This window comes from Leptopilina heterotoma, unplaced genomic scaffold (genome assembly GCF_015476425.1).
Source record: "Leptopilina heterotoma isolate Lh14 unplaced genomic scaffold, ASM1547642v1 Lhet_190, whole genome shotgun sequence".
NCBI classification, from domain to species: Eukaryota; Metazoa; Arthropoda; class Insecta; order Hymenoptera; family Figitidae; genus Leptopilina; species Leptopilina heterotoma.
In genome coordinates, this window is record NW_025110909.1 from 732147 (window position 1) to 744336 (window position 12190).

Sequence of the window (12190 nt, forward strand, 5' to 3'; positions counted from 1 at the left end):
CAATGCAAAAAAAATTGAAAATCAAAATTTTACTGTTTCAGTATTTTGTCTCGCATTTGCATAAAAATATATTTAGAAATCAAACAAAAATATGTAATTCTTCCTTATTAATGCCCTAACAAAAATTGACTTTGATTTTTGATTTTCGTCAATTTAGTTAATAAATAATTAAGTGTTTACATTTACCCCGAGAATTCGAAAACTCGGGGTAAATGTAAACAGAACTTCAACTACATTTTAAAAGAAAATAATTGAATAAATTTGCTTCTATTTCACAACTTCATTAATTTGGTAATGTTAAATTACATAGAAAAGAAAATTAGGCCCTCTTTAAAAAAAAATTGATAAAAAAAAGAAACAAAAATTTTTTTTTGAAAATTTGATCAATTTTTAAAAATATTTTTAGGTTCATCCGCCATTTTGAAAATTTAAAATTTGACTTCAAATTCGTATTCAGCGACCTCAAAAACCCCCTAGTAACCAGATACAAACAAATTTAATCAATTTTTAAAAATATTATTTTTAGGTTCATCCGCCATATTGGATTCACCATTTTGAAATTTAAAAATTCGATTTTAGATTCTTATTCAGCAACCTTAAAAACTTCTTTTTACCAAGTTGAATGAAAATCTATTAAAATTTGTTCAAGTTATTCAAGTTTTTACATTACTAATTTTGTAATGGTTGATTGTTTATTTATATGATACATTATCAGTTAACTGGTTGATTTACTCTACATCTACAAAGAATTTCTTTTCAGTTTTTCCATCCCTTAAAACAGTAGTATACTTGAAATAACTTATTGTTTCTTAAACCTCGCTTAACTACAGTGGTGTTTACATTTACCCCGAATTTTAGGAAAATTTCAAAATCTCGGGGTAAATGTAAACAGTCAGTTTTAGGCGATTCAGGTGCATTAATATTTCTTTGTACCTCATAAAATTTTTCTAGGGAACACTAGCAACAAGTTCATGCAAAAGAAATCCGTCCGTTTTACCTTTTAACAAAAAAAACTAATGTTTTTGGTGAAACATAGATATTCCGTTTACATTTACCCCAATTGACCCTATAGTGCCATTTTAGGAAAAAATATATTTGAACTATATCGCGTGTAGATTTTTGATAAATGTAAGTTTAGGTAGATAAAGGAAAATGTTTTTTGAAGGGTTGTAAAATATTATAAATTTTTGAAGATAAATACGTTTTACCTGCACTCATAACCATAAATATGAAAAAAATAGTTTAAATAAAGTAGCAATTAATAAATATGAATTACGCCGGTTAAAATATACTTCTGTTTGGTCGAAGAATAATAATTTATGGTAAAAAAAATGTGCCACTAATTTAAAAAATAAATTTTGTGCAACACCTGTAAGGAAAGTAATACTTTGCATGCCTGTAAAGTAGGCGCAAAACAGTACTTTGCTGCACTAGTGCGGCAAAGTGCTTACTTTGCTGCACTAGTGCGGCAAAGTGCTTATTTTGCTGCACTAGTGCGGCAAAGTGCTTACTTTGCTGCACTAGTGCGGCAAAGTTCTTAAACTTTTGGGTTTTTTTGGTGATATACATAGGTATTTGTTTTCTATTTGTAGAAGACCTGTTTTTTACAGTAATATACGCGTAAAAAACCATGAATATTACGTGCGGTAACATACGTTCCAAACCCTGCTAAACAGTACGTATGTTGGCGTCAACTAGCGTTTCCAAACAGCTTTTTTATCAAAACCAAAAGGTGTTGCACAAAGTACTGTGTGCAACACGTACGAAAGAAGATTTTCCAACTTCGTGCAAATTGCCGCCCTCGCTTCGCTCGGGACAGCAAACTTTGCACTCGTCGGAAAACAGCTTCTTTCTGTACTTGTTGCACAATATACTATTTTTACAACAAAAAGTCCCCATTTCGTGAGCTTTCCCCATATATTTATATTAATATATTTTATTCAATAATAAATATATTTAGTTAGCAAATTTTACTTTACGAAATAATTGTTAAGAATAATTATAGATTTTAATTATAATTAAAACAATTATTACATACATTTTTTTTATTATTGTCTTTTGTAGCAAATGTTTATAAAAAATTATTTATGAGAAAGTTATTTAATTTATAAAGTTTACTTAATGAGTAAGTATAAAATAAAATTAAAATTTTACTCCTTCATACTTCTGTACTTTTTTGTTGCTAAAAAATTAATTTTATTATTAAAGATAAATATAAAATTTCTTATTTTTGTTATTTCGAACAAGAAAGATAAATATTTTAATTTTTTAAAGGATTTTCCTTTAAAATACATGTATTCGTACAGCAGGACGCGGACAGCTCTATCTCGTGGCCAAATCTCGCACATAGTACGTATCATCACTAAGGACTTGAAATTTTTGGGTATAGTCATACCGGGGTGGTTTGGGCGAATATACTCGCAGGGTGGCCGCAAGATTGACTTTATTAATTTCCCTGACATTTTACTGACATAACAGCAAACCTCCCTGACAAAAATTTTTTTGTTTAGAGCAAAAAATGTATTGCATGACCGTCTTAATTTCTTTCATTGCCCTGACAAAAAAATTTTTCCTGACATTTCCCTGACTTTACTGACAAAAATTTGTTTTCTTGACATTTCCCTAACTTTACTGACAAAATAATTTTTTCCCTGACATTTCCCTGACTTTACTGACATGTGGCCACCCTGACTCGTCACGGTACGCAGGAAGGTTAATATATATTCCATAAAAATTCTGTTACTTCCCCTTAGTGTATCCTGGAAACAAATTCATTCAAATCAAATAATTGTTGCCCACATAATTCAAAATTAAGTTATATTGATACGCAATGTTGCTTCAATTTCAAGTAATTAATACATTTCTTGTATATGTAGGAGTGAATAAAGTATGAATATTACTTTCTAGTACATGGGTCTATGGTATGCAGCTACAAAATATTTTGCCATTTTCGAATTTGGAGGAAAGTGCACTACTGCTAACTACAGTTTAAATTCCAACGGTTCAGTTAATGTTATAAACAGACAAATTAACATTTTGTAAGTATGCTTTTCTAAAAATTGAATATTACTTTGAGAAAGGTGTGTACCAGATGATCCTCCAAGGGCTGCATCCATAAACTACGTTACTAATTCCTTTTTAGAACTCCTCCCCCACGTTACCTTTGCGTTACAAGCATCTTTATAAATTTTTACACCTCTCGACATAAATTGGTAACGTAGTTTATGGATGGCTCCTAAGTGAAAATAACCATTATTCAAAACATAATCAACATATATTCCACTTTTATATCTAACTGTTCTAATATTAAATATATGCAGAAAATTAATGTTTTACTATTAAATTTCTTTTTTTAAAAACCTTTTAAAAGGATCTAAAATTTTTATACATCGATCGAAAGTACGTACTTCCCACTTCTATTTCGCAGCAGAAAATAAAAAATTTAAGCTTTAGTTGATCTAGACACTAGCCCTATGTTAACTGTCTGCTGATGCTACCTAGTAAGAAGTAAGGAATTGGGAAGAATTGAACATTTTTAACTTTTTACAGAAAATGTTAAATTATCAATTTTTTTGAATTCCGTTTCTGTCCAATTCCTATGTATTCCTTTTTGAGGCGAAGATTTTTTGAAAGTGAATTCCAATCAATTCCGTTTTAATATTTCTTTAATTTTTGAATTTTTGTGAATTCCGAAATACTGTGTGATTCTCGGTAAGTTCACACGGAGAGAAGAGTTATAGTGGGTTGTACTATTACGCGTTTAGTAAGAAAATTTGAGTTGCGATAAATGAATATAAGGTAAAGGTTACAAAACAGCGTTCAATTTTTTTGTTGTCTATCGAACTAAACATAGTAGTAAAGATGAATGTCTGCTTAGTAAAGCAAACAAAACTGATTCTATTCTAGATTTTTTAATCAGATTATTAATTTAGATAAAAAATATATTAAAATTTTAAATTAATTAAAAAACTTTTTAAAACAATCAAACGAAATCTTGATAAAATGTCAGTTTTCAAAACATTTATATTTGCTATGATACTTATTATTTATACTTATTATTACAATAACTATTAAATTAGGTTATTGTTATTATAATTATAAAAATTAATTTTAAACTGTTTATTTAATTATGCCACAAATATAAAAAAAATCTTTTATAATTTTCTTCATTAAACTAAACAATTATAACAAAATTATAGTTTTTAAATTAATTTAGTATTTTAACCTTATATCGCCGTCAGTTCTTTTTTGTAAAATATTTCTTGATTTTCATTGCGATCACCATAAAACAAAAATTCTCGGGAAATAATTAATATTTAGTTATTTAATTAATACCATATTTGACAAAATTATTTTTAGCAAGTGTTAATAACTCTCATATTTATTAAAAAAGAGGTTAATTTTTATTTTTGTAAATTGTAAACTGAAACGTGAATATGACAGTTCATATCGTAGACGTTACTTATCAAATTGGTAGTCTTGGTAACTAAACTACTGTTTAGTGAAGCTTACTTTTTGTTTTGTTGAACGAAAATGTCACCATATTGTTTAGTAACTATGACTCAGGGCTGAGTAAGATTAACTACTTTCTTCTCTCCGTGCAATTCCTGTCTATTCCGTTTTAATATTTTGTAATCTTTTAATTCCTTTGAAGTTTGCAACACTTTTAGATATAAGTGCTTCTTAAATTCGGTAGTCATAGTACAGTTTAAACAGCTGAGCGGACAAGCTGTTTGTCTCCGACAATGAAACTTGAGGGTTCAAATCTTCGGACCGACAAATTTTTTTTCCGCTTAAAATATTAAAACGGTATTCAAAAGAATAAACTTAGCTTCTTTTCGTCTTCTCCAAATGAAAATGAAAAGAATTGGTCACAAACGGAATTCAAAAGAATTAAAACTTTCGAATTCTTATTAATTCTTTACTTCTTACTGGGTAACGACCATTATCGTCAAAAATCGTCATTCTGGACGCCTGGTGGGGACTACGTTCATTGTCCATAGAGTGGGGATAAGTTAGCATTAGCAGAGGGTTAAAGTGGGAGTAAAAGAATCCTCTGTCGGTAAATGAGACAAAGGGTTATTTGGCTCCAGGTCAAAATATAGGTCAATTTTGAACTATTTTCTACCTACAAGTAAAAAAAAGTCCCATAAGAACTCATTAAAGGGACATTACCTTAGTTCAAAATTTATGTCAAATTTGACCAATTTTTTAACCTACACTTCAAAAAAGCTGCCCCATTAAGGCCCTTCAAGGGTTCGTGCCCTTATGTCTAAATTTAGGTCAAATTTGACCATTTTTTACCTGTACGTTAAAAAATAGGTAACATTTGACTTGAATTTTGACCTAGGGTAACAACCTTTTGGAGGATCCTTTTGAGGACACTTTTTGACCTGTAGGTTGAAAAATACGTGAAATTCGACCTAATTTTTGACGTAAACTAACACTACTCCTGAGGGGGGCCTTGTGAGGTTTTTTTTGTAGGCCCTCTAAGGAGCTCTATAAGGTCCCCAAAGGAACGTTACATATCAAAAAACTTTACGGTTGACCTATGGACCAAAATAATCATTTGTTATGATACATCAAAATTATGGTTAAATTTGACTAATTTTTTGCCCTGGAAGTGTCATTTTAATACAATAGATTATTATTTACATGTAAGAGGATGTAAAATTATTTCAACAGTTATGGGTTAAGGGTTGTTAAGTTATACTTAACAACAAAGTATATATTAAGTATATACTTATATATATGAAATATATTTTTTATCCCACATGCACAAAAATAACGCTTTTAGATAGCTGACGACAGGGAGTAAAGTCACTCATTTGTTCGACCATATGAAAATGGCGTCCATTTTATCCCATGTGCAAAAGTAACAGCTGATCCTATGCATTATTTTTGCCCAAGGGAGAAAACGGCCGCCATTTTCATATAAGTCGAACAAGTGACTGACTTTAATTCTCTGTCGTCTGCTATTTGAAATCGCCATTTTTGTGCATTAGGAATAAAAAATATCGTAAGTAACATGGGAATAAAGGCATCCCAATGGGGATCATTATATGTAAAGCTAATCTCAGATGGCAGCACCATAGCAAGATTTGTCTAGAGCTTAATTTTTGATTTCGCGAAAAGTCATATTTGTTTTACAAACAAATGGGCGAAGTAAATAAATACTTTTTTTGGAATTGTGTAAAGTTAAAAATTGAATTACTTGGGTGAGGAATTTGTGTCACAGGAAAAAAGACGGTTTTGCAAGTCACAGTATCGTAAAAGTATAGATAAAAAAAATTGAGGTTATGTTGCCTGTTATTAAAAATATTGTAAACACATTTTAATTTTGAATCTCCCAACATCTTTAAATAGTTTTCTGTACTTTATTATAACCAATATTTCTGATCTAATGATTTTATTCTTCATTCACATGAACAAAAACCATTTATATTGTTTAATTAATATTATGCAACAAATTACATTTAAAATTTTGCGCCATAAAATCTTATAGTAGTGCTGCACTCTACTGGTCAAGTTTGGCTATGAGGATCCCCATTTGTTAACGATGATTTTTGTGACACTCATTCCGGTCTCGCGGGCCCTCGACCTTCACTCGTGCCTTAAAAATCACCGTAAACAAATGGCTGCCTTTATACACGGAGAGATCGAGGTTACTAATTTCTGGGACGCATGACGATTCCCGACAAAAATCCTGTATAATATTCGATACACCTTATTTCATTTGTCAAAACTTCTTTTTCATGTAATTTTCTTTTATAAGAATAAGAATGTGTTGCAAATTGTTTATAAACACAATGTTTTTTCAATTAATGCTAATGAATGAAAATAATAATTAATATGAAGATGGAAATAAGAGAATGTTTAAAAACTTGATTTCATAATATATAAATTTTTATTGAACCGAAATAATTTTGAAAAGAAACTTTGTTTTGATAAATTTTTGTTAAATAGAATTATAGTTTAGCAAATATTTTAGGTAATAAATAGTTTATAATGGAAAGTTTACATTTATTAAAACTTGCATATTTCAAAACTTAAATTGCAACAAAATGTCATTTTTCAGAATTTATGTTAAAGCAGCTTTCATTGAATGCAAATTATTAAACAGAAAAATTTATAATTGACTAAATGTTTAGTAAAATGAATTATTAAATGTTAATATTTTATTACAACAAAATTTTCTTTCATGTTATAGTTATTAAATAGATATTAAATTCAGTTGCTTGTTTATTTAGATAAATTCTATAATTTTTCAATTAATATATAAACGAATTTTCATATTACAAATTTTTTAAATAATTTAAATGTTATGTGACTGAGTTTACATTAGATCGAATTTTAATTTGTCGACATTTTTATTTGCTGGAATATCTATTAAACGAAATGTTCATTTAAACGAATTTTCAATAAACAAAAAATTCTATAATGAATTCCTTCTTAACGTACTTATTATTTCATTGAAATATTATTTCACGGAAAGTTAATTTAATCGATTTTTTATATGTTTCAGATTCGTTGTCTAATAGAAATTCAATAAACGGAATCTTTGTTTAGTGGAATTTTCATTTTTCTGAATGTTCAAATGCTATGAATTTCATTTGTAGAATTTTATGTGACCGAATTGTTATAAATATTAATTTCTACATTACCGACATTTAAATGATTTAAATGAGTTTCGGCGATATTAAGTTTCGTGTGTTTACATGTCGGTAATGTAGAAATTAATATTTATGACAATTCGGTCACATAAAATTCTACAAATGAAATTCATAGCATTTGAACATTCAGAAAAATGAAAATTCCACTAAACAAAGATTTAAATGATTTAAATGAGTTTCGGCGATATTAAGTTTCGTGTGTTTAAATGTCGGTAATGTAGAAATTAATATTTATGACAATTCGGTCACATAAAATTCTACAAATGAAATTCATAGCATTTGAACATTCAGAAAAATGAAAATTCCACTAAACAAAGATTCCGTTCATTGAATTTCTATTAGACAACGAATCTGAAACATAAAAAATCGATTAAATTAACTTTCCGTGAAATAATATTTCAATGAAATAATAAGTACGTTAAGAAGGAATTCATTATAGAATTTTTTGTTTATTGAAAATTCGTTTAAATGAACATTTCGTTTAATAGATATTCCAGCAAAAAAATGTCGATAAATTAAAATTCGATCTAATGTAAACTCAGTCACATAACATTTAAATTATTTTAAAAATTTGTAATATGAAAATTCGTTTATATATTAATTGAAAAATTATAGAATTTATCTAAATAAACAATCAACTGAATTTAATATCTATTTAATAACTATAACATGAAAGAAAATTTTGTTGTAATAAAATATTAACATTTAATAATTCATTTTACTAAACATTTAGTCAATTATAAATTTTTCTGTTTAATAATTTGCATTCAATGAAAGCTGCTTTAACATAAATTCTGAAAAATGACATTTTGTTGCAATTTAAGTTTTGAAATATGCAAGTTTTAATAAATGTAAACTTTCCATTATAAACTATTTATTACCTAAAATATTTGCTAAACTATAATTCTATTTAACAAAAATTTATCAAAACAAAGTTTCTTTTCAAAATTATTTCGGTTCAATAAAAATTTATATATTATGAAATCAAGTTTTTAAACATTCTCTTATTTCCACCTTCATATTAATTATTATTTTCATTCATTAGCATTAAATTGAAAAAACTTTGTGTTTATAAACAATTTGCAACACATTCTTATTCTTATAAAAGAAAATTACATCAAAAAGAAGTTTTGACAAATGAAATAAGGTCTATCGAATATTATACAGGATTTTTGTCGGGAATCGTCAAGCGTCCCTAATTTTTGTATAAAATACGAAGTTGAAGTCCACAACGTTTATCAACGAAAATAACAGGTTGCTCCGTTTGCGTGGTACAGTAGGAATGAACGTGAGGATCAAAAATATTAAATGTCAATTACTCTTATTGTTTACTATTATATTTATTATTTATTTATTTATTTATTATTGTTATTATATCTATTATTATTTATTATTATACTTACTTTTTAAAAACAATTTACAAAGCAATACAAATAAATTGCTGTCTCTATATAGAAAACGTCCTTATAAATTTAATTATCACTTTAATGTAAACGATAGTAAACAGACATAGGATAAGTGCGCTAATTATTGCTGCGGATGCTTAAATTTCTGCGCGTTTGTAAAATAAGTCATTATTTATCACTTAAGAAAATATTAATGTTTTAAAAATGTTGAAAAAATTATTTTGAACAACTCTTAATACAATTTTCTTTAAAGATATACATTTGAAATAAAAGTACTTTGTTTTAAGTTGCTGCGGACAAAATGATATCTAAATGCATATTATTTTGGCCTCAGAAACTTAAGGCGCTCGCACAGCTCTACTGCCTGCAGGTAGTAAGAAAAATAAAAAAAATAAAAAAAAAATAAAAAAAAAATAAAAAAAAAAAAAAAATAAGGAAAAAAAATAAAATAAAAAAAAATAAATAAAAAAAAATAAAAAAAATAAATAAAAATAAATAAATAAATAAAAAAAAATAAAAGTAAGAGAGTCAGAAAATTCAAATTAAATGTTTTTTCTCCCTTACTATCATTGCTCCTGCCTGCGCAGGCAGGCAGTAGAGGTGAGAGAGTAGAGCTGGGTAAAATGGTTTTTCATATCTATTTAAAATACAAAACGCCAAACAGGTTCATAAAACCTATTTAAAATGGAAAATGATTTTCTGTTTCTTATTTAAAATGAAAAATGCAAAATGTGTATTTGAAATAGATTAACATAAAACGCAAAATGGTTTTTTTAATTTTTATTATAAAATCTGTATTATGTTGACAGTTTCAAAATAAAATACCGTACCACGGTCAAAATTGTAAGTCCAACCATTTTCAAGGAAATAAAAAAAGTTTTTAAAAATAAAATTTATGAAAACTAAAATTTGTTTCGACATATGGTTTGAAAGATGATAAAATTTTGAAAATAATAAGACCTTACAAAAGTAATTTGGCCAGTATTTTATTTAGATATTTTTAAAAAATATTAATTTTCAATGATATGGTGTAGATTTTTTAAGAAAATTTAATAAAAAAATATGTTTGAATTTTAAAAATTAAAAAAATTTAAAAATATATACGTTAATGACTATAAATAATCCTCATTCTGTAAAAAATGACCTTTAAAATAAGCTTAATATCATTAAATAGCGTTCATTACATTAGAAGTTATTCAAATTTTTGTAAAACATTGAAAATTATTATTTAAGGGTTCCGTACACCTACGGTGTATCGGCGGAACCCTATTGGTGAGACTCTTATGTCCGTAGCCAAATCGTGCCCCCCCTAGCAGCTAAACTATTTGACCTAAAGAGCTCAAATTTGGTCCAGATATGTATTTTCACTCGTAGATTACAGGAAAAATATAGCGCATGTGATTGGATGTGAAGGTCATAACGTTATCAAGTAAATAAGAAAATTTTTGGCCAAAAATGCATAAAAAGTTACCATTCCCCCCTCTTAACTTCTAAACTCTAAACTATTCGACATGGAGAGCTGAAATTTTGCATGCTGGTGTATCCCAGTGTATTATTACAGTCTGACAGCAAAAAATTTATTTAATAAACTTTTTAAAAAAAAATAAAAAAATTTTTTTTTAAATTTTTTTTAGTTTAAACACGTGGCATTAAATATTTTAAGGAAGAGTGAAGATTTTAAGAGAATAAATGAGAGATTATTTTCTGACTTGAATTTCTTAACTAAAAAAAATAATAAAAAAAATTGGACAAGTGCGAGTTGTAGGAAGCGTTCAGACCTTCTCATGCAAAACTTATGCATGCAGGTTGCCATAGTAGCGTTCAAGAGTGAGAGAGATAGAATAATTTCCTATCTCTCTCACTCTTGAACGCTACCATGGCATAACCTGCATGCATAAGGGTGGAGTCCCATGGCAGCGTTTTGCGTTGCGTTTTGTAACTAGGCAATGAGTGTGAGAGAGATGGAAATATATGTTTGCTATATTTGCACTCATGGCCTAGTTACAAAACGCAACGCAAAACGCTGCCATGGGACTCCACCCTAAGTTTTGCATGAGATCGTGTGACTGTACCCGTACTCGCACTGCAATGGCGGGTTCCGCACGGAGAGAAAAATCAAGCGTTTTTAGTATGGACAGTTAACCTTATTTAGTAAAAAAAAGCACATGCGCAATAGGCGTAAAATTTCTGCTGTATTTGTGAGACTTCCGCTTGGTAAGCGGTATCGGTTAGACGCGTTACTTTTGCTCGTTAAAGTTTTTACCGTTTCTCCGGTCTTCGGTGCTTATTTATTGATCTCGCCCAAAGTTCATCGAACAGAAAGAAATTCGCTAAAACGCGACAATGCACAGATTGTCCTTCAGCGAAGCACGACAATTCCTCAGTCCAAAAACAACCTCGAACCTCTCGAGTTCTTTTAACTTTTCTGAGTTTCCAGATCTGGGAGATTGTCCAACGCCGTCATCAGTTCAGCCTACAAAAACACAATCCCAGTCTCGTTCATACTCACAAACAGCTCAACAACAAAACTTTATTCATCCATCCTCCACAAACAAAACTCACAAACACAAAAAATCGGGCAAGTGCGAGTTGCACTCGCATTAAGATCGAGGGTTCCGTACACCAAAATAAAACTCATTTTTTATAAAAAAAAATATATATAAGAAATATAATTGATTAATATTAACATATATAAACCTATTGAGCTGAAATTCGGTACACATATGTATTTTTATTACATATAGATTAAAAAAAACTATAACTATAATCCACATTGAATTCTTATGTTTTATTTACAAATAACAAAAAATATATATTTTACCTGATTAGAGATAATATTGTAAATATCAGGGCGCGCTGCAGAGTGAAATAATGCACAAATGAATTAAAGTCGTTTATTTATAGACTTGCAGGGTCCAACTAGGGTCCATTCAAATGTTTTTCTGACACTCCCCCTCGAGTCATAGTTCACTATATTGATAAAGAAACATAAATATAATTAGAAACTTCCACACATTCCGCTGAGTTCTAAACAATTTCGATGCTTAATTCGCGGGAGACTTTTCGTCAGAAAGTCAGCTGTCATAAGTTCGGTAGACACATGTTGCAAAT

The 12190-nt window shown here is 28.6% G+C and overlaps 1 protein-coding gene across 2 annotated transcripts in view; it reads left to right on the forward strand.

Moving 5' to 3' along the window:
• LOC122500727 (apolipoprotein D-like) overlaps window positions 1–12190 on the forward strand; it is a 109659-nt gene that overhangs the window by 25853 nt on the left and 71616 nt on the right. For both annotated transcript variants that reach the window (XM_043609797.1, XM_043609798.1), the window contains exon 3: window positions 2908–3038. In XM_043609797.1, the coding sequence (XP_043465732.1) occupies window positions 2908–3038 (131 nt within the window). The remainder of the gene's footprint in view (window positions 1–2907; window positions 3039–12190) is intronic.